Consider the following 24,298-nt stretch of genomic DNA (forward strand, 5'->3'; position numbering starts at 1 on the left):
TATATATAATATTCGTGTGAAAATATAATGATGTCAGAGCAATTATTTTCATTCAAAGTTAAATGTTTGCGTTTTAATATATATATATATATATTAGATAATATGAGTGCTGAGTAAGACTCACATGGTGCATCGGGTACATTTTGCATGCATGACCAATTCTTTTGCATCCTAATAATATCTATATTTTTTCAGTAAATTTTTTTTCTTTCATTTTCTTTGTTCTTTATTTGTATCTATATAATAAAAAAAGGAAAGTATTATGCATACTTATGGATGGAGAAAGTTCGAATGGAGATTAAATTTATTTGATAGCAACGGGAATATTTTGGTCACAAAACAAGATGAAGAAACGTGTTATTTGAGCGAAAGATAACTCCGCGAAATAGAATGATTAATCATCGGAGATGTTGCGGTCAAATTTTATCTCTCTGAATAGACGTTGGAGGTAAATCGCCCACGATTCATCGTCTTCCAGAATTGATTATGTATTCGAACAAGACGTCAAGTTCATGAATTCGAACCCAACCTTGTTATTACAATAGGGGAGTTATTACACAGAAACGTGGAGGTTATTATAAGCTAGAGCGAGATGATTTACAACAAAAATTGGAGTTACTAATTAAGATAAATTTATTCAAAATGTTGAAATTTTCAATTTCAGTCAACATTTCCGGTTCGTATGTGTGCAAAGTCATCAATAAATTTGTGTTATATATATGTATATGTATGTATATGTGTATGTATTGTTTATTGAATCCCCCAATTTCCAGTCAAACTTTTTATTAAACAGCGTCAACCGTCAAGAGCATGTGTATATCCAGAGAATTCATCGGAAGACAACATATCATAAAAAAAAAACATAATTAAGACTAAAGGGACGCAATTAATGACTCTTGAGCGAATAATAATAGATTATTACAAATAGGAAAACTTCGATTTTGGTCTCTTTATTGTTTTTCGATTTTAATCATTTACCTTCGTTCAATTTTAGATTTAGTCATGTACCATTCAATCGACAATTTTATTTATTTTTTAATCCAAAATACTGACGTCGAACTTACACATAAGCGGTATGTCAGATCACGTATGTGTCACATAGGAATCACATCAATGTCACGTCAGAAAAAAAAACTAAAAATTATAAAAATAAGAAAGATAATGAACCAAAATTTTCAAACCCCCAACTATTTTGATATATTTGGATGGAGGTCCAATCCAAATTGGCTGCCATTTACACTTGACTTTCTTGTGCAATAAATAATTTCAAAGTCTTGCATAATCCCGAACACATCCTTTTACTTCTAACAAAACAAAGTTAAAAAGATGGTCAATTTCTTCATATTCTCGGCACCTAATTAACTATTATAATGTTTCTCGAAGTACTCCACATATATATATATATATATATATATATATATATATATATATATATATATATATATATATATATATATATATATGGAAAGAAGGAATTAAGGACACGATAGGAGAAAAAAATGATCATGTTACGTGTGGAGAAAAATGGTGTTTTTAAGATATTAGTCTGGATTCTGTTTGTTCTATTCATGTCAATGGCTTTAGCAGGGGAGGCTACACGGGTTATGAGAGGCAGGGTTTTCGTTTTCGATCCGCTACTTGAAAACCGACTTCCGAGAGGTCCGGTGCCTCCGTCGAGTGCATCCCTTTGCCACAACAGATTGGATACTTTCAGTCACGATGGCAAGTTCTCCGGTGAGGAGGATGACATTCTTTGCCCATGATTTCATAGTAATTTTTCTTCTTCTTCTTCTTGTTTTGTAACTTTTTCTGTTACCAAATAGGGATCCTTAAGCATGTTTCGCACGCTAAATGTTATTTTGTTGCTCCCAACGTTAGAAAAATAACTCACAACTGTATTGGTCATATTGCCATCTGATGAATATGTCATTTTCATGACCACGTCCGTAGGCACATTAAAACAATTATTGACTTGAAAATTTGTATTTTTGTGCTCATATATATATAGCTTTCAATAACAGGTTGTTATCTTTATTTCTCCTACAATTTTGGTTCTTTCTTCGACTTGTTCTTACTTGACATTGACGTAACGCTCATATATAAAGAGTCAAGTATGTATTCCTGGTTAAAAAGACTAATATTGACAAATATTGAAATGTATATTGTTTATTAATGTACAATTTTGAAAATGTGAGACAAACATATGAGAAAAAAATATATAATTTTCCCCTTAAAAATTTATGTCACTCAGGTCTCATATATAAGGGTGGATACGATACGGTATACCGTATCGAAATACGATATCGTATAACATATCGAACTTAAATTTTAAAAAAAATAATAATAAAAAATCTACCGATTTTTTCGGTAAGTTCGGTACGATTTTTCGGTATTTCAGGATTTTTTCCCACCCCTACTCATATACATAAATTGCACTTCATTTTTCACGTGTCAAATGATTATATTTAATAGTATTTATTCTAGTATTGCACTAATATACCCCAATTTAATTTGAATTATTCTAATTAAAACACTTGTATAAAACATTAATTAGATAATCTTAAAATAAGAACTTGGTTTTTCCGATGAAATTCAAAACATTAGCCTCTAAAAAAATCAAAATATTACTGTCTTGGGTTAAACAATTAAATTGAAATATTTAAAATTTTATTTTATTTATATTATATGTGTTAGGATGAAGTGCTTACCACTAGGCCAAAACACAATTTTATTTCTGTATACTTGTGGCAGCATATAGTGCTACTAATTGGGTGCTAATAGGTCGGGTTGTTAGGCTCATGAGTCTGGAGGTGTGTGTCTGTCTGCTGGCGTTGTCTCATATCTTTTAGATATCAATCTTACTATTTCTTTAACGTTAGCCATGTCCCTAGCAGAGATGATATTTTTCATTATGATATGATATCACTCTTTCACGTCACACTTAGTCAATCATATCAAGCAGTATAATGTCGGCAGCTTGACATATGAGAACTTCCCAGGAGACCACTCATCTCATTAGCACTCTCATTTATTGATACTTAACCCAACATTTCCCTTCCTCCAAATAGATATATGGAGCTTGAGAGACTTGAACCCATGACATCTTTCTGTTATCAATTGTCAGGATCAAGTACTTACCATCTAGACAAAAAATTATAGTTGTTAGTCAATACACAACTTTATTTTCTTATACTCGTGGTAGCGTAGAGTGTACCTACTTGGGTGCTAATAGGTTGGGTTGTTTGGCCCAAGAGTCTGGGAAGTACATGTCTATCTGTTGGTGTTGTCTCATATCTCTTAGAGACCAGTCTTACCATTTCTTTACCACCGATACTGTCTCCAGCAGAGACAGTATTACTCGTTAAGATCTGTCGTTACTCTTTTATGGCTCATTTAGCCAATCAAATCAAGCGATGCAATGTCAAAACATTGACACATGAGAACTTTTTAGGAGTTCACTCATCTCAATACTAATCTAATTCATATACACTTAACTCGATAATATGTACATGTACTGGTCATTGTTGTCTCAACACATACATCTCTCACAATATCAATTAATGCTCATATAACATTAATTGTGGTAATTTTAATGTCATTTTTTGGGCAATTTATTATGGCTTTAATTTGATGTTATCCCTAGGGATGTCAATGCGTCCGGATTTTACTCAGACCTGCAATGAACCCGCATGTATGGGGTGGGTTTGGGCTTACTAAATGGGTCATGAGGTGGGTCTCGGGTCTAATTTTTCAGACCCGTCCAGATATGAGGCTGGTCATGTGTCCTATAATACCCGCCCCATATATATGTGCAGATAAATATTCTAGAGTTTTGTTTTTATTAATTTTCATTTTTTTAGTAGCTCACCTCAACTATAATGATCTTAGCTATTTTTATGTCAACTTTTGCATTTGAATATGCTTTTAACAATAGTGGAATAATAGTTGGTGCTCATCTTAGTAGACTTAAATATTGTCTGCTTATTGATTTTATATTGATCTGTTTAAATAATATTATGATTTTTTTTGGGATGTAAAGATTTTTTTGGAGAGCTAGTAACTCTTTTTTTTATGTAATTCTTTATGTCGTGAAAATACTTTGTTTATTATTATTAAGTGTGGTCGAAGACATGAATTAATTTTCCACAATGTTATATTTAGAGGCTTGTTTGTTTCATAATTCAGTCATGTGAGAAGAAGATTACTTTTTTATTTTAAAAAAATTCGGGTCTCACGGGTCTACCCGGCCCCATTTCGTATTCGAGATGGGGTGGGTCCGAAGAATATTTAACCGGGGTGAGACGGGTAATGAGTCAAAGTTTTTTTCATGGGGAGGATCTTAGGTTTAGCCAAACCCGCTCCATACCCACCCCATTGACATCTCTAGTTATCCCTTTGTTTTGTACAGAAAAGTAGCATTAAAATTTTCATTAGCTATTGGGATACTGTTAAGGAAATCCGAGCCTTATACGCACTGCGCTTTCTTCGTTCCAAATATAAATGTCACATTTTTTTCTATCTGCCTCAAATATATAATCCACTTTTCAAATTTAGTAGTCCCTTTGTTCCAATTATCTATGTCACCTTTTTTTTAAAAATCTCAAATATATAGACTTATATCATATTTAACAATTTTTTTCTACTCTTTTACTAATATATATACCTCTAACAACTAAGTATTTAGAAGTATGCAACCATTTGTTGAATAAATTAAATAGAGATAAAATATGAAGTTTGTATGAAACTACTTTTCTAATGTTTTTTTAATCGGTGTGAAAAACAGGTCTATATAATTGCGACGAATGTAATATTATTTTTCTATTTTTACCAATATACCCCGTCATTAAATATATTAACTTATATTAAAATATTAATCAAATTAGTGTAAATTTAGAAAAAAAAAATTAAAGTTTAATTTTTCAATAACTTTTGTTAGATTAATGCGTATAAATGAAAGTAGTACTAAGATGAGTGATTTTTTGGGAACTTCTTGTGTGTCAAGCTGCTAACGTTGTGCCGTTTGATCTGATTGGCTAGATGAGCCGTAAAAAAATGACGACGGGTCTTAACAAGTAATATTGTCTCTACTAGAGACACAATCGGTATAGGGAAATGATATATAAAACTTATCTCTAAGATATATGAGACAATATCAACAGATATATGAGATAATAAACATATATCTCTTCGGACTCATGAGCCTAACAACCTGACCCAGTAGCGCCCAAGCATGTGCATTCTACGTTGCCATGAGTATAAGGAAATAAAGTTGCGTTTTAACTAACAATTATCGTTTTTACCTAGTGGTAAGTATTTAATCTTAACAATTGATAACATAGCGATGTCATATATTCAAGTCTCTCAAGAAGGGCATTCTATATATACTTGTTTAAGGGAATGTTGATTTGTGGATGAGATGATAAAATTATATAGATGTGTACTATGAGTGATAAGAAGTTTACATATTTTAATTACTTGTTATCCAATGTTTGGTGTGTGACTTTATTGCTAGTTAAACAATTTATATTTATCAATTACACCAAACAATACTGAAGAAAATCCCAATGACTTGCTCTAAAACATATTAGACGCGAAAGGATCGATAGTCGTCTGTTATAATGGTGTACAACGTAGTCAGTCTCGCACATTTATATGAATTAATAAATAATTGAATTAAAATATGAATATAATTATTTATTTACATTTGATATATATCTTTATATATGAAGTCTAAATAAAATTTTTAAAAAATATATTTTTTAGTTCTATTAACTTGTTCAATTTTATATTTTGGTCTACTGATTTTTCTAATTATAGTTTTGATTTACTAATTTTAAATTTTCATTTATTTTGCTTCAATTGATGATATGATATCGGAACATCATGTTGTGAAACTGAGAAATACTAATATAATATTGAAAATTACTGGTTTGTCAAATGTCACATCAGTATTTCAACCAAAATACTGAAATTGGACAAGTTAATGGACAAAGAATCATTTTTTTTCCAAAATAAAACACTATTATAAAACAGTGAAATGTTAGATTTAAAGAGATCAATTAATCATGCATGGTTTACTTTAGGCTAAAAAAAGCATTAATTTAATCCACACACAAACACGTTTTTTTCCAAAGAAAGAATCATTTTTTCAAAAATAAAACACTATTATAAAACAATGAAATGTTAGATTTTAAAGAGATCAATTAATCATGCATGGTTTACTTTAGGCTAAAAAATCATTAATTTAATCCACACACAAACACGTTTTTTCCAAAGAAAGAATCCAATAATAGATGGTTATAACTTTTGGTTTTGCACTTCCAACTACTCAAAAGCTAGAGTTCCTCATCTACCACCGGCTCTTATAAAAGCAGTTGGATGATCGAGCAGAGAGAGCTGTGTTTCAAATAAAAAAAAGAATTTTTTTTAAAAAAATTATATAATTTTTTTTTTTTTGTAAAACATAATTTTAATTTTTTGTTATGATGATTTCCAAGTTTCCTTGTCCAAAAAATTTAATCTCAACCCACACGTAGACTCAATTTAAGTTTGTTAATAACTTTATTTTCTCTAATCTTAGCAAGTCAAATACCATATAATATTAATATAACATCTTGAATTGAATTAATACTTGTAAATTATACTTATGTAATACCGATTCTTTCACCATGGATCATACTTATGTATTTATTTAACCTAGCCAGCAGACAGATGAATCAATAAAATACATGGACGGAATTAACCGACCCTTGCCGTCCCTGGTCCAAATTAAACAAGTATTACCAGTCATCCGCGCTCGTGATCGCCGTTATTACATGCATAATTCGCACACCACGATACACGTTTCAATGGTTTCAAAGTATACTAAATACTCACAATGCAACATATATGTTTTCATTGTGAGTTAATTATGATCATCGCCGACCTCGAGACGTATCGATACATTGGTTTTTACTATGATTCATGATACTCATACTTGAGATATTATGATACAATTTTACACTTTCATATACTTGGAACAAAAAAAGAAAAGAAAAAAGAAACCTGAAAGTAGAGTAGAGGTGTACACTAAATAAAGGTTTTGGCTTTTCGGTATTAATTAATGTCTCTTTCTACCATTCCAACGGCTGAAAATCGATCCTTTGACCTTTCCTGAAATAATGGAAGTAGGTTTAAGGTTTACTCTTTTATTCATTTAAAATCTTATTATATATTAATAATGAATGTGAATATATGCGTAGCATCTTAATTAATACCGTAAGATTAATCGTCGATGACGATGAATTTTGTATCCGATTGCGGAAAACGTAAATTTTTTTTTTAAAAAAAACAAAATTCGTTAAAAAGGAAAAGATCTTAAGACATAAAGTCCCTTTGTCCCATGTATGGAATTAGAAACTACTTTAGCCAAATTCACGAATCATGATCTCACTGTGTGTGTGTGTGTGTTTATTTTTTTGTTTATGGTTTGTTTTGGTGGTAGGTGTACATGTTACGAAATGCGTGCTTCGATTTTGGGTAGCTGCAATTAAAGTTTGGTCATATTTTCGGAGTTTAGGGGAGATATTTTTGAGGGGAATGATTTAAGAAAACAAAATTTAAATTATAATATGGTTTTTGGAGAAATGAAATTGCACGTAATTCTTATAACCATATATCAAATAATATCAGAAAAGGTTTTATAAAATTGTTTCAATATTTTGAAAATAATATATATATATATATTATTTATATATATTAAGATGATGAAACTCGCAATCTATATCATTTCGTTTGCACTAAGTAAATTTTTAATTTAATACAACAACATGTAAATTACGCTAATTAAGTAAATCATATGTGAAAGACTCGCCAATGAAATTGTTAGAAGAAAATCAAATTCAATCATAGGTCAAACAATCACGTACTTCACCAACTCAGATATCATTAAGGTCAAAATCTACTCCACATTAAACGTTACTGATATAAACAACTCAAATAAGTTAAAAACATATTAATGAAAGGGCAAATATCTAAATTCCTTTCTCCACTAGCCCAAGGCAAATTATATTCTGACATTTATCTTTTTTCAAAGGAAAGAAGGAAATTATTATCTTTTCTTTTCTAGGAGGAAATACAATGCAACGTGAGGTGGTTGGTGAAGTTATGGGCATGGGATGTGGTTTGGTGGAGATGCATAATTTCCATTGTAGAGTAGGTGCGATTTCTTGGCTTCGTCACCCTAATAAAATTATCTTAATTTTCCAATGAAAAAAAAATGATATCATTACACTCACACATGTATACACGGAGTTTGATGTGTTGCACATTTACCGTATAAGACCATGAGATAATACTCACATATTTGATATGATAAAACATATTCAAATTGTACATCCAATAGATGAATGTCATCTCATTGATGAACATAAATATGAGCACGTTAACGCATTCATAACATATGGAGGAATTCCAGCTTACCGACACCCTAAAAATATATTTCCATTTTAATTTTTATGCTACATATTTGTGTAACTCACAGATAATAATAATAATAATAATAATAATAACTTCAAGATTCTTGGGGCTTGTACCAAAATACCATTGTATCGAGAATCAGTTCTACCCAATATCATTGGGAGATCGGGATTAGACTTAGGTCTTCTTACTAAAAATTTTGTCTGTATGTTCACTCGTTTTACGAGAAAATATATGGGATAAAACCTATCACTTGCTCTTGGTACTTGCTTCCCGTTCCATATATAGGCAGTGATTTCCATGCAAAAGCTTGGCAAATAAGCAGTCCTTGCCCAATTATACCTTAGTTCCATTGTCTGTCCGACCTTCATAATTTTAAACCTCAACCTTCCATTTTAAATGATATATTTGATCACTTAGAGTTTTGCAATAAACTGAAGAAAACACACAAACAAACACACACACAAAAACATCAAATTCTTGTTACTTTTCTGTCCAGAAACACACCGGCCAGTCTTGCTGGTTCCACTCCCCACTAAAATTGTAGCCTTTTTCTTATAGAGTAGTTTCTTCTTTTCTACTTAATTTCATGCATATAGATCAAATGCTACAAATTTAAACAAGGCTGCTTTTTTTTTTAGACAACTTCATATGCACAAAATTTCGAAGCTAGTGAATCAAATATTTACTTGCAAATAATTTGATCTGGTTCAAAAAGTAATAACTTATTAAAAATTGAAGTTCAGTAGTTTAAATTACAATAAACTTGAAAAATCGGTTTTGAAATCAAAATCCTCGCATCTAAACACAGTCTAAGCGAATACCAGATCGCATACAAAGTTTAACATGATCAAGATTTGAAAGTTCTGTTTACTCAAAATTTTTCAATGGACAATATAAGTTCAGTAGCTAGTTCAAACAGACAATTTCACTTTAGTATATAACAAAGTGATCATTAATTTTTATTTCTTTGGCGAGACAAGGAAAGAAACATATGAATCACACAGTTTACTATTCTCTCTTTTGGCAGTACTATTGTCTTAACTTCCCAGTTAACAAATAATAGTTCTGTGTTTATATATATACAAGACAATAACCGTATCGATCAATTCCAGAGAAATTCATCATGGCCTTAAAACAAAAACTAATAAATCAATATTAATCTTGAAATAAAAATATATAGTATTAGTAATAACTTTCAAGTTTCACCTAGGGTTTTTTTTGTTTTGGTGAGAAAATATAAGGTCGAACGGACAATGAGACATAGGTTAAAAGCATCAAGATTGCTCACTTGACAAGCCTAGCATGGAAACCTGTTACCTTTTTGAACGATTCCGAATCGAAGATATCTATTTTCTTTGTCTCCGGTGTTTGCATCGTCTCCGCACTCAAACTTTCCATTTCGACCACAAGAATTTAAGAAATAAAGCTAAACAAATTTTGATAGCTCTCTATTATTTAGGGGAAGTAATCAGAAGATTTTATAGACCTAAATCGGAATAATTAATTATTTTTTGGTTCGTGTGAGATGAATATTAATTAAATTACAAATTGCTCGCACGTGAGAAAAGGGTTTGGAAGACATGTGATGGGATCCTTCTGCTTGCTCTCAACCACCATTCTCATGCCATGCCCATGAAAAATTAGCATATATATATATTTATATATATATATATATATATATATATATATATATATATATATATATATATATATATGTATATATATATTTATTTATTTATTTATTTATTGTAATAAATTTTTATACGGAGGAATCATTTGGATTTATTTTATCATTTATCGGCCAAGGGAGATGCTTCAGAATTTTCACTTTTCCATGTCATAAATTCATACAAATATCTTTTAAATTTATCGCTATAATAAGAAGATTGTAAAAACATGTCAATATATTTAAAGAGCTTAACTAAAAAAATAGATTTATTTTATATAATATTTCATGTACTCACAATAATTTTTGGTTAATTTAAGTCAATCTTGCATGAAAACAATTTACTTTCATATTTAATTTTTGAGTGAGCTAGCTAGGCATTTTATTAACAAGTCAATTTAAAATATTGAAGGTAAAAACTATCCAACTATAAATATTATTAAATAAGAAACAACTATTTAATAAGAGATATATACTTTTACGAATTTATAAATATTGTTTTCTTCGTCTTTAAAAATAAAAAATTTGCATTTAAATAATAAAATGATAGGAATTTTCTGGTAAATGCTAAAGTCCCAGCCTAACTGGGGAGCCGCTAGTCCTAGCATTCGAGACTTCGACTCAATGGACAGGTGCCAAACAAGGTGTTATCACCGGCATCGACATAAAGTTTTCCGATACCGATCTCGAGTCGAAAACCTGACCCGTAAAAATTCGCTTTGTGCGTGGCTATCTTTGGAGCACTCAAGGCCAAGAAGATACGGTTAGCCTTGGTGGCTAGCTTCATAAACCCTAGTCACTTTGTACGTCGCTATCAATATATAAAAAAATCGAAGGTTAATTTGCAAAATTTACTATAAAAAACATTACAATATAATAGCCAAATAATATGAACATAAGATTCTAAAATGCCTTATTTAGTATTTTAATTTTAATTTACATTATTATCTTAGATATGAATGTAAAATATATTCAATTAGAATATGACATAATTATATACTTTGCTTTAAATGTGAGAAAAATTTAAATTTAAGATATTTTATATTATAATGAGAAATTTACGTTAAGGAATTCGAAATCATACGAGCATGTTTCATATTTGATTATACATGTGTTTTCTGGTAATAACGATTTTTTATGGGTGATAAATTAATGCTAACAAATCTTTTGGGGTTTTGTCTTGATTAAGATGTTTGAAATCAATTATTACAAATTTAATTGATTTGTTCAGATATATTTATGTTTAAACATTTCAAACTTACTTTTTGTTAATTCCTTTACTTTTTTTAAAAAAAAAATTAAAAATTGTCTTTCATGTTTATCTATTTACGATATTGGTCTTTGTTATTAAAATTGAGCACGTACATTCGATCATTTATTTGAAATTTCGAACATTTGTGATTTGTCCATGGGAATGAATAGTTACATGGCATTGAATAGGAGTGGAACAGGTCGAGTACTAGATTTTTTAGGTGAATTTTTTTTTTATCCACGCTCGACTTGATTTTTAGATTACTCGGCTAGTCAGATGCCCGTCTGGGTTTGGGTCGCCTGGCATTGAATAGGAGTGGAACAGGTCGAGTACTAGATTTTTCGAGTGACATTTTTTTTATCCACGCCCGACTTGATTTTTAGATTACTCGGCTAGTCAGATGTCCGTCTGGGTTTGGGTCGCCTGGCATTGAATAGGAGTGGAACAGGTCGAGTACTAGATTTTTCGAGTGACATTTTTTTTATCCACGCCCGACTTGATTTTTAGATTACTCGGCTAGTCAGATGTCCGTCTGGGTTTGGGTCGCCATGCTTTAAGTCTTATACGCACATTGCAAGTACATATACGCATTGCCCAACGAAATCAATGATAACTCGAAGTGTTGAACATACATATAGGATGAAGCAAGAGAGAAACAGTTTCCCTAAATATTTAGGGTTTGGGATTATTTTTGAGGGAGACAATTAGGTAGCCAGGTAAATGGGTTATTTGGATGGACCAAAAAACCACGGGCTTTGAAAAGTCGGGTGACCCACCGGGTAATTAAGGTAAAATGAAATGAATCAAGTGGAATATTAGTAAAAATTTAATGTTTGAATTTGATTCGAATTAAGTATATTTTCAAACTCTCGAAATTTTTTAATTTTTTTCGGCTCAAGTTCGGGTGGAAATGGAGTTCGAGTTCAACTCGTAATGTTTCGCCCTATTCGAACTATTTCTCGAACATTAATGCTTGTTAACGAAGATTCAGAAGCTCGAAATATATATATATATATATATATACAATTTTAATATCCTGCATACCTACCGTGCACACCTTTGTGAGCACCAATGAGGTGTCACTCACCCATTAGATGCATAATTTTTCTATATTTCATCACATCCAATGGGTGAGTGACACATCATTGGTGCTCACAAAGGTGTGCACGGTAGGTGTGCAGGATATCAAAAATATATATATATATATATATATATATATATATATATATATATATATATATATATATATATATATATATATATATATATATATATATTGACTGGCTAACTGTCGAATAAAATAATTTTAGCTCGAGTTTGGCTCGAGTTCGATAACTTTGAAGACTAATCAAATATCTATCGAACATACTCGAAACACTCGTAAGCCGTACTTGATTCGTTTGCAACTTTAAACTCGAACCTGACTAATTATTCGAACTATCCGAAAGTATCCACCCAATCGAGTTGGGATTAAAACTACTCGTTGAACACATGACACATCATCTATCATAATAGCGCCTCGTGGAAAATAATTAAAATGGAAAAAAAATAAAAATAACATATTGAAATTAGAATTTAACAAATGTGTGGTCGAAAATAAAGAGACAGATTACAATTTTTTTAATAAATTAATTGTTTAACGTTTAACTTATTTTTTTTTCCAGATCAAATTAAATGGAATATCCGTACTATTGCAAGCAGAGTGTTCGAGAGGCTGAGTTAAAATAATACTCGAGCAACACAGCACACCACCTTCTAGTTTTTTCACTCACCTACCAACTAATCGGAGCGCCGGAGAATGTCGCTGTCCACCTTGAAGCCGGTGACCTGCTGGATACCTCCTGCGACGGGAGAAAATGGTTCTCACCCAAATGCTTCGAAAGTCACATTGGTGAATAGACAAGCTCTACCTGCTTTCAAGGTTCAAATCAAATCTGTAAGTTTATGCTACCACCTCTTCTCCTTATGCTCTATTGGTTTTGCTTTCCTTCAACGAGAAAGTGCTACTATGTGAAGTGTTCAAGATCCCGTTTTTTGTTCTTGTTTTTACTCGTGGGCTTGTATTATTATTTCGGATTCTAGGATTATCTGTTAGTGGATTCTTGACAGTTTCTTGTTTTGATTTATTTTTCGAAGTAAAAAAGTTATGGTAGAAAAGGACATTACTTTAGGACTTCCTTGTGACCGCGGCTGGCACTAACTGTGGCCGTAAACAGCGGGCACGTACTCGGGAATGTTGTGGATGGTGCGTGACCGAGTGACAGTTGGCGTCAAGAAAGTTTAGGATGACGAAAATTGATTTCTTTTAAAAAATTGCTAATAAATTTCTTTTTTCCTTTTCTCTCTTGATGGGGGTGGAAGTAGTAATTGTTTGTTGATTTTTTAAGCTGAATGAACGGACTTGTAGAAATCTTATCATCTCTGTATCGTTGAGGCTGTCCAAATTGGTCTCAAATCACTGTTATAGCGAGACAACAACGTAACTTGCAGCCAAAACTTTCCCCAGGATCTAATGCAACATGCTGTCTAGTTAATTATTATATTAAATGCTGATTATTGATGTCTTTTAGATTACATTTGGATGAGAGAATTTGATTTGAAGAGGTATTTGAAGGAATTCATCATGATACCATTACAATTACATCTACATGGTTTATTGAGAGATGTATTTGAAATTCGCCCATCATAAATTTATCCAAGCAATCCAATTAATTTAAATCCGTGGATTTGAAATTCATAGCTTCAAATCCTTCTATCCAAATACAACCTCGGTTAATTTTTAAGGATGAAGGACATATTAGTCATGCCTCAGCTCTCATCAACCCAATCAATAAACAGATGAAGTAAAGTTTCTGTGTATCAAATGCCTTTTAAGAGAAGGTGGTTTTCGGGAAAGGAGGGGCAAATTTAAGGGCTGTTTTTCCTAGAAAGTGTGAATTGAATCTTGCCTATTAAATTCACAAGCTTGTGTCTATGTGCATTTCCATCCTCTTTTAACAAAACAAACTGGTACTGCTTGTTTTTAGGGAGTTAGGGGTGTAAACTGCATTTGGTTTAATACTTTTATTGTCTTATCTTCTTTCTGTCGTTATGTTTCTCATTCTGCGTGGAATCGATAATGCCGTCATGCATGCACTCAGAACACTGGCCAACTATTTACCCCAGAGTTGCTTAGCTACTCAACCCATGGTGCAAACCACCCCAGAATTCCTATTTTTTTCTTTTTCCTTATGGAAATAATCTGCGTTATAAGTGGAGAGTGAGACCCAATTGTCTCAAGGCAAGCAGCAAAACTAGAGAAAGATCTTTCTTTCGTTTTAAATTTCCCCTTTGAATGGCTGGTACCAGGTTTTGTCGAAAACTTTAGTTATTGGATATAATTAACTGTTACTAACCCAACATTGGAAGGGGTTGAAATTTTAAAGAAATTTAATATGTTTTTCATCTATCAATTTATATTTTTCCCCGAACATAAATATTTGAGTTTGAGTTTGAAAATTTTATTCTCAGTTAGTTAAATTATGAATTTGAAACCAGTATTTTTTAAAAATGGAGATTTATGGATATTATTTGAGGTGTGAACTATGATACTATTATATTAGATTTAAGTTTGAAAAATAGAAATCAAAAGTAAACAAATATTAAATTAAAATATACACTATCATTTAACCAATCATTATTCCTCAAATTTTAAACATGTAAATGATAGATAAGTTGCAATTTTAGCTTCGAAAATATCATAAATTTAAATTACATTTCTTTATACCATTGACATGCTCTATTTATGATTTCTTGAATTTGAAAGACTTCAAAGGTCAATGAAATTTTTACAAACCTCTTTGTTTTAATGGTTTTGCTGTCTTGAATACAACCACGGACATGTGACGGAGAAGTGAAATGAAAGTAAAATAGATTACATTTGCAAAAAGTTTGTTGGTCCGGACAAAATCAAAAAAGTGTATAGAAAGGTTTCATTAACTTGTGATAAATTATTCTATTCAATCTACCGGATGCTTGATGTAGTCACTGGTATCAAGACCCAAACACGCGGGGCTGTTTCGTGATTAATGTTGGGTTCAAAATATTCTATTAATGTTCAAGTCAGGAAACTTGTTTGTATGCTATTTGAAAATAATGCAATTGAAAATTGCAAATTACAGGCTGAAAACTAAGTGGTAGAAGATTTTCATCATGGCTCAATGGTCTGATTCAACCTTTCTACCCCAATCTTTTCACATATGAGAAGGAACGTCCTAGTGAAAATTATTGAATCCTCTCGTCTATCTGAGTTTCTTTCATCCTATTATTGTTTGTAGTTCTGGAGCTTAGTCTTGATCTTCATCATGCAAACTGAAGCTCAAAGTTCTACCTAGGAAGTTCAAATAGATTTGGTCTAAAATCTGTTCTGATTACATAGATAGCTCGTTACAACAGTTTACAAAAAAATTCAAGACTTCCTTCTCTCTGTAGATTTTCACTCAACTACCTAGTAACCTCAACAACAACACAAGATGTTGATGAGTGATGTTCTTTGCAAATAAAGTAATTCTGAGCCAAAACTATTTGGGCTTCTTCAAGTAAATTTTCTGAGAAATGATAGATTGAGAAGAATTGAAGTTTTATTCAATTTCGCTGTTTTATGGGTCATCATCGTGCTTCCATTCTTCAAATCACCTTACCTTAGTCTAGAATTTTCTTTTTATTGCTGTATTTCAAATGCCAGTTGATACAATTTCTGAAATTCATGCTGTCCTCTGCCTGTTATTCATCATGATGTTCGGTTGATTGTCGTACCACTAGTTTTCTGTCATTTATATTTCACTGATAAATGTCTAGCCAAAATCTGCACTGACTAGTTCAAAAATCAATAATCCTCCTCCTGAACAACTTTACTGAATTAAATAGCTAGTCATCTACTGACATAAACTCTTGGCTAACGTCTGCTCTTTTTCGTTTGGCCTTTCAGTAATCTCTTAATTAACCTGTTACTCTACTGCACTTATTTGTTATATATTCATGTTGCTATTGCTTTACGTGCCATGCGAACAACCATCTAGCTCAGCTTTCTGTAGTACTCTGTTGTGTTTCTACTTTCTTTTTTCCTGCACTTCATGGTCTTTTGCTTACTTCTTGTTATTTCCACAGTAAATTCAGGCTAGAGATTTACTCATATAAATTATAAAAGGATAATTGGATGCAGCTATACATAATCATTTCATCAAAATCTTTTACTGCATCGGTGCACAAACAGGAACATCTACTCTTGAGTTTTACATGTACGATTCTTATCATGAGAACATAATTTTTCTTATCGTTGGGCATGTCCTTGGACGATGGGTCATAATTTTTTATGATTATCTAGATTATATGTTCTCTGTTTTTAAGTTACTGTTCATTGCTGTTTTATTGAGTTTTCTTACACATGTAACATGTGGAGATTATTAGCCTTTACATGCATTTTTGTTCCTTATTTTCTTATTTTGTTTGTTAGTTGCTGCTCGATATAAATTTCTCAATTTGGCCTTGTTCAGCGGGCAATACTGGCTCAAATTCAAGGACACGAGTCATTTCATGTCAGATAACTTCTTTTTTATTCAAAAAGTTAGATAGAGGCATAGAGCAGTCTAGTCAATTGGGAAATAATAACATTCTATTTGCCCATGTCCCCGGTGTTAATGATGTAAGGAGATGATGCAGTCTTTTCCTCTACTTGCAGATGAAAGAAACGGAGCAGCCACTTTTGCAGGAGCGTTCCACTGTCTCCTCTAGGAGGGAAATGATGCATTTAACTGCCGTAACTCTTTGTTTTACCTCTCTTTTCTTCCCAGCACCTGCAGAAGCACGCCCGAGAAATGCTACCGCGAAACAGAAGATTGTGGAGAAACTCGATGAGCTCAAGCAAAAGGCTGGGTTGTCCAAGCCAAAAGACGAAGGCAAAGGAAATGAGCCAAAAGATAATGAAGCAAAGAAGTCAAAGCCAACCAATGAGATGTATGGGAGTAAAGCAAAATCAAAAGATGACGTTGCAGGAACAAATCCTGGAGCCGCGTCTCCAACCCTCCCACCTCTCAATTTCCTAACTGGACGAACCGTGGAAACCTCAGTTTCATGAGGGAACATGGTCATGTATCCTACTACCTGCTTTGTTGTTTGTACTAGTCTTTTGAAATAAAGCTGTAATCTTGAATCCAAAAATAAGCTCAGCTCCAGGATATTCAATGTGGTTTGATGTATAATTCTCGTCAGTCATCATGTGAAAAATATATTTCATTTCTCCTATGTTAAGTAAGTGTTACAGACATCGGGAAAAAGTGTTGTCAGAATGTGAAGAAAAAGCTTTAATTCGGGCAAAAGCTTTGGGAAAAACGGGCGATAGACGGTTGATCATTTTTATTAATTTTTTTGATAAAAGATAGACTTTTAAATATTTGACATTTAAGAAAAAGCTAACAAAAAAAACTAAAGACATCGACGAATTATTACACGTTCCAACTATAATTAAACTTAATAGCAATTTATATTAGAGGTGCGATTGGTTGCTGTGATAGGATAAGTGATGGTTGAATGAAAATTGAATGATAATTAAAGTAATATAATTTTTATTATTGTGTTTGGCGTAAATGATTAGGAGAATGTGATAAATTATATGATTTTTGGTGTGTTTGCTAAATAATTGTATAGGTTATGAATTTATGCTGAAATACCCAATTAATTGCCCTTAATTAGATATAATTTTTTAAATAAAAATTATCTATCTTCAAGTCGGAATCTCGACTTGTCTTCTATTCTTGTTTATCCATTCCGTGGAAAGCATTAGATCTACTGTGGATATCGAAAATAAATATTAGGTTTACCTTGATGAACAATTATAAGTTGTAGACTTGCATTTTCACGGGCCTATGAGATTAACTGGATTACGCAAAAAAAATAGACAAACATTGGTTAAAGTGTTAAACTATCTATCATACCCAAGAGTAGGTCTATTGTGAGACGATCTCACGAATCTTTATCTGTGAAACGGGTTAACCTTACCGATATTCATAATAAAAAGTAATACTCTCAGCATAAAAAGGAATATTTTTTCATGAATGACTGAAATAAAATATCTGTATCACAAAATATGACCTGTGAGATCGTCTCACATAAATTTTTATCCTTACGCCTAATCCATGGTACCAAACTTTCTCTGGAGGTGTATATATATATAATCATAATATTATAATATATAAAAATATCATTTTATTATATATTTTTAAATATTTTTTAATAAGAGGCGTGTGAGATGCGAGAATTTAGAACATTCGAGGTGCACAACATGTTTTCTCCAGAAATCAACAGAAACTTCCTCGTCTTTATATGTTTCAGCACTGTTTCAGCTCCTCAGGACTTCGCCATCAACAAGCTGCATTCCTCCATTGTCGTGAACGCTGTAAATTCTTTAAGCCAGCCTTCCACTATAATATAACGAAGCCTTGAACTTTGAAACCCAGTTGTAGGATCTTGAATTCCATTCCGTGAATCGAAGATTTTCCACCTGTTGGGTTTGATTTGATTCCTGATATGGAGTTCACAACAGGGTCGCCTTCTCTTTATCGAGTTCTTGGTGTTTGCGCGTATTCTTCAGATGAAGAAATCAGACGTGCTTACCTTAAGCTCGCTATGGTATGTCTTGTAGCCAGAATTTTCACATAATGTTTTAAGGGAATATATTTTGTTTCGATTTTAGACGACGAACAACTAATGGACTGTGAAATTTTGTTGTGCTGAATTTGATTCAGCAATGGCATCCAGACAAGTGGGCTCGAAACCCTTCGCTTCTGGGCGAGGCCAAACAGAAATTTCAGAAAATCCAAGAAGCATATTCAGGTAACTAATACGTTTCCTGGATGTTTTCCCCATAGATCAAAAGGGATGTTTGGATTTCCCTTTTGCTTTGTGATATAATCTTTATTTATCTAACACCGAACTGGTTTATGATAGAGCAGTCCTATCAGATAGGAAAAGAAGAAGACTGTATGATGCAGGATTATATGGCCTTGATATTGAAGAAGAAGTTGAAGTAGAGGTAGGCATGCATTCTTGCTAGCTCTTCAGGATTTCCACTATGCATTTTTGAATAAATATTTTTAAGATAGAGTGTAATCCAAGATAAATCATATTGGGGGGATTTTGATCCTCAGTTGGAATGGTTTTATGAATTTCCAGCATCACCTTTATTTTGTGTTTCAGCATTGTTTTAACAGTTCGTCTCCTACACTTCATTTTCCAGGGATTTTCTGATTTTCTCCAAGAAATGGTGTCCCTTATAAATGATGCTAGGAAGGAGGTACGTTTACGAACTTTTTATAGCGATTCAAAATCGTTTCTTGACTTTATCTCTTGTCAAAAACCAGATAGAATTTTTATGTTTGCCATCTAGTCCGATACTAATCAATGTTTTAATGAGATTATTCATGTTGCCTATCCATATCTTTCGATTTCTTACCCCTTTGATTAGCATCCATCGTTCATCCCATTCAACTTACCAAATGGTTCCTAATGATGCAATTTATCTGGGCTTGTTATCTATCAAACCAAAATCATTCGAAAATTTGGTTTGCTAGTTGTGCCTGAAGTTGAGTAATTTAGAATTTTTTTGTCTTCTTTAAAAATGTTTGAGTAATGTCACTGTTTTTCATTCTCATCAGTTTAGTTTCGCTCGAAAAACGTCTGAGAAGTCGACTCCGTACAGAAATGTCTGAGATGGTAAACCAAGTGTTGTTTTTTATTCTGTAAATTTTCGCTGCTTTCAAAGTAGACCCATAAATTCAATGAGTTGATAGTGATTTAGTGTAGTTCATAAGCTGGGCTGGTAGAATTTACGTTTTGCAGCAAAATAGATACGATGAACATGAAGGCTTAGTTCACATTCATCCTGTATATTGCTTCAAATGATACTGTACAAATGAAGTCTAATTCTTTGGCTTTGTTACTCATTTTGAAAGTTTTGTTGGATGCAGGAAAAGATTTACAGTCCAAAGGAGCTGCAAAGCATGTTCTGGGATATGGCTCGTGGATTTGGGCTTCCAGAATACAATACTCAAAATACTAAGAGACATATGTGTGAACCTCAGTGGCTCCATGGCGAGACAAATTATGCAGAAACCGCGAAAAAAAGGATGCGGAGTGCCCTCAAAATTTGAACAGCCCGGCTTTGCAACTTAGTTGATTGCACTTTTTTTAGCAGATTGTAAGTACATGTAGCGGTCAAATAGTTCTATAGAGTGAGCTGCCGATAGAAAAATGTATATTCCGTTGTTCGCTGATGGAACATATGTAATCTTACATGCAGTAAAGATGACAATGGAATACAGCCCTTTGCTTTGTACTGTATCGATCTTAACGCTAGGATATCGTGCTCAAATGGGAATTCTTAGATTTGGCCAAGTGATGTTCCAACATTTGGTGTATGCTTCTGGTATTTGTGTCAAATATGATCTTTAAACAATTAGCAAATTCCAGAACTCACTTATGCATGTATGTATATATGTGAGTGTTTGTGTGTGATTTAAAGGATGAATTGACGATAAAAGAGGATTATTATCACATACACGGCTCATGAGATCGTCTCACATAAGTTTTTGTCGTCTTTGCAAAGGAGAGCATGGCCGATATTTCCCAGTTTTTCATAATAAAACAATACAAAGCTATTTCTTTCATTATTTTCTCAAAAAGAAATCGAAAATCCAACAAATAACTTCTCAAAGTATATTGAAATCGTTTAACATGAGATTTTGAACATGAGATTTTGAAGTACACAACGGAGAGATTTTGTGTTAGTTGTAATTATTTTAAAATGTGCAGGCAAAACTGCATTTTTGGTCTTATATATTTTGTAATTTGAACACGCATGTTATCGAATTTATATATAAGTATTTCATCTTTTTTTGTTTGTTGTATTTTCATGACCTGGTATTGACGTATAGGACGACATGTCAGTACTTCAAATAAAGAGTAGATCTTTTGTGGGACGGTCTCATAAATCTTTATCTGTGAGACATATCAATACTCTCGATATTCACAATAAAAAATAATAATTTTAGCATAAAAAGTGAAACCGTCTCACACAAGTTTGTTTCCCAAATAAAATGAATGAAATTGACAAAATCGGAAGACTAAGATAATGATCGAAATTTAATATCACAAAAGAAAAAACCAAATATATATGTTAAAAATACTATTTTCTCTATTATTTTATAATTCTTTAGATGTATGAAAAATATACATACAGAACATCATATAGCTAGAGAATTCTAAAATTAAGTCGTTTTTCTTTTTCTTTTATTTCAATTTATATTTCATTATTAACGAAACTCATATCAAAATATCTGCGTAGGCCCAAAGTTCAATATGCATTGGCATGAAACACTATTTGAATAATGCCCCGGCCCAACTCATTTCTGGGGCCTGCTTCTCTGTCCAACCGGGGGGGTCAATCTTCCTCGTATTTTTACATTAATTAACAATGAATATTTTCCTTAAAAATAATTTATATTTAGTGCACCCGTATGTGCATATATAATATTTTTTAAATTAATAATAAACTAATTATCATATCATAATCGTAGATATTTACGATGAGTTAAACGTAATTTGAAAATTGTAATATTGAAAATAAGTCGCAATAATAATTTTGAAAAAAAATATTGATAAGCGTAATTTCAATATATAAATTGTCGATCATCGTAAAAATCAAATTATATTAAATATTTATGTCGACAAGGGCGGGGGCGTAGGTGTTGAAGTTAGTGACCTACTATGTTTGTTTAATTCATTTACATATATAATTCACACACTTCATAGAATCATAATACTAACAAACTATAATATAAAATGACTAATCATAATATTTATAAGAAAATTTAGGAGGAGATTATATATATAGTAATCTGTATTGTTAAATTTCAATCAATTTGAACGCTGTTTATTATATACTATTTTTATAATCACGTACTTATTATAAATATTATAATAATACTAAGTTATAGGTATCAAAAATCATGTGTTTGATTTCCTCTTACGTTGTCAAAAATACGATCGACGCGTGATTTTGAGATGTTGTAAGATTTAAAATATTTAAATTGTATCGATATCTTCGAATATAATTGTTTTTTAATAAAATTACAAACTCAGTACACTTTGGTTCCACACTTTTTAGAATCTAATTTTAAAATTTGCGTAAAGGGAAGAGAAGATTCAAAGTGGTTCATTGAGAGTAAAAAGTTCAAGGTTCCCAAAGCAATTGCCAAACAACTTCTCTTTATTCGATAACTTTCTTTTCCAGTTTAACTTACTTATCAAAGAGGATATTTAATATCCTAGATGGAGACACGACCTTTAGCCAAGAAGATTACAGTAATTTAAGTGTACTTTTTACCTTTTACACCGCACAAATTTAATTTATAATTTATAATTATGTTTCTATTAATAAAAACTTTGCGAGTATGCATTATAAATTCTAGTGGGTTATGTTCTGTAGAAATATTAGAGAATGCAGTATTTTTTTATTTTTTTTTTGAAAATTTTAAAATAAAAGTTATCAATTTTTGAAATTGAAATTATAGTTATGTCTCTCTTAATAATAACTTTTGAAATAAAAGTTTGTATGAAGACTCACTTATGTAAATTTTAAAGTTCAACTCTCAAGTATATGTGTGAATGATTGTTTCTGTTTAATTTTACAGTGTATATATCAAATATATCCTAACATGTGAGCTTGCTCTCATTCTAGCAAATTTTTTTTATGTATGATGCGCATGTTTTGAATCCACTTCTAAAGCTTGTATTTGATATTCAATATGTTGTATTTAGGATCTCCAGTAATGATATAGACGTTAGATACGAGAATATGATCGTTTGGAAAGATTGGGTATAAATTCTGATACTGCAATGGTCAAACTGTGTTGATATGATGGTCTGATCTAGTATGTTATGAGCTTGAGTTGTTGAGTTGATCTAAGCTGTTTCAAGTGAACTGTTGTCATGCTAGTACAAGTTGAACTATTGTCTTTGCTTTCTTAAAGCTATTGATACGTCGATTTTTAGGCAAAGTGATGAACCTGAAAGTTATAGCGCTTTCTCTTATCTTTCCATGGAATCAGGCTATTGGCAATCTGGAACTTGTTATCCATTCTGTGCTGAACACAATTTCATCATGGTTTATCAGCTTCTTCCAATCCGATTCAAATTTTTACTTATATATATGATTTGTAGATCATTATCGAATCTTTTTAATACATATTGAATCATTCTATTTGAATAAACGAGCTGAGAGATATGACCAAAATATCAGAACTTCTCCATTCAAGCTGATTGTTTCTATTTCCATCAGCTTAACCTTGCGACTAATATTTTTCTTAGAAAAAATTCGAACCAACTGATCAGTTGTGATATAAGACTTGTCTAAAATTGAGTTTTTTTATTAAGTCTTTTTGGCGGCTTGTCATTTGTGTAACCGAGCTGTGATATATCATTGAAAGACTGCAGCTCGTCAAATTTGCAGTTTGATTGATTTTGAGTTTCAACTTCCAACTTGAGATGACAACTTCACATTTGAGTAAATATATTAAAAAAACACAAAAAAATTTACCGTCAAAATCAAAATTACTTATGTTTCTCAACTCAACATCCACAAATTCATGTATAAATACAAACTTCTTTTTTAAAAATAAGTTGCATGTTCTTTTCTTTCTCTACACAATAAATTCTCCATTTAAATTGATAATGGACATTATATAATAATATTATTGCCTATCCACTTGTCCATATTGCCATGTGATGATGTTTCTATCAATATGATACATGTTAATGTCACTCTTGACTAATATAGGAAAATAAATATTACCTGTCAAATTATATATATGTTCCTCTCATATAATAAG

At 31.7% G+C, this 24,298-nt stretch overlaps 2 protein-coding genes across 4 annotated transcripts; both read left to right on the plus strand.

Annotated features, from left to right (window-relative positions):
- The first annotated feature begins 13,063 nt into the window (after window positions 1–13,063).
- LOC140834300 (uncharacterized) lies at window positions 13,064–17,663 on the plus strand. The gene is made up of 2 exons (XM_073199092.1): window positions 13,064–13,314; window positions 17,095–17,663. The coding sequence occupies exons 1-2, from the start codon at window positions 13,177–13,179 to the stop codon at window positions 17,488–17,490; spliced, it is 534 nt and encodes a 177-aa protein (XP_073055193.1). The 5' UTR covers window positions 13,064–13,176; the 3' UTR covers window positions 17,491–17,663.
- A 1,009-nt stretch (window positions 17,664–18,672) lies between these two features.
- On the plus strand, window positions 18,673–20,804 carry LOC140834301 (uncharacterized). Of its 3 annotated transcripts, XM_073199095.1 has the most exons (6): window positions 18,673–19,040; window positions 19,157–19,244; window positions 19,364–19,443; window positions 19,648–19,704; window positions 20,066–20,123; window positions 20,378–20,473. In XM_073199095.1, the coding sequence occupies exons 1-5, from the start codon at window positions 18,939–18,941 to the stop codon at window positions 20,117–20,119; spliced, it is 381 nt and encodes a 126-aa protein (XP_073055196.1). In that variant the 5' UTR covers window positions 18,673–18,938; the 3' UTR covers window positions 20,120–20,123; window positions 20,378–20,473. The 3 variants fall into 3 exon arrangements, with proteins under 3 accessions (XP_073055196.1, XP_073055195.1, XP_073055194.1); XM_073199094.1 differs by having other exon boundaries at window positions 20,066–20,804; XM_073199093.1 differs by lacking the exon at window positions 20,066–20,123 and having other exon boundaries at window positions 18,675–19,040; window positions 20,378–20,804.
- The last annotated feature ends 3,494 nt before the right edge of the window (window positions 20,805–24,298 follow it).

The sequence above is a fragment of the Primulina eburnea genome, chromosome 6 (assembly GCF_022965805.1).
Source record: "Primulina eburnea isolate SZY01 chromosome 6, ASM2296580v1, whole genome shotgun sequence".
Classification (NCBI taxonomy): domain Eukaryota; kingdom Viridiplantae; phylum Streptophyta; class Magnoliopsida; order Lamiales; family Gesneriaceae; genus Primulina; species Primulina eburnea.

Bases quoted from the DNA above. Each gene is read 5' to 3' on its own strand.
- LOC140834301 (XM_073199093.1), top strand. From the start codon at position 18,939: ATGGAGTTCACAACAGGGTCGCCTTCTCTTTATCGAGTTCTTGGTGTT. The intron at 19,245-19,363 runs GTAACTAATACG...ATGATAGAGCAG, and splicing joins AATCCAAGAAGCATATTCAG to TCCTATCAGATAGGAAAAGA. The intron at 19,444-19,647 runs GTAGGCATGCAT...TTCATTTTCCAG, and splicing joins AAGAAGAAGTTGAAGTAGAG to GGATTTTCTGATTTTCTCCA.
- LOC140834300 (XM_073199092.1), top strand. From the start codon at position 13,177: ATGTCGCTGTCCACCTTGAAGCCGGTGACCTGCTGGATACCTCCTGCG. The intron at 13,315-17,094 runs GTAAGTTTATGC...CTCTACTTGCAG, and splicing joins TCAAGGTTCAAATCAAATCT to ATGAAAGAAACGGAGCAGCC.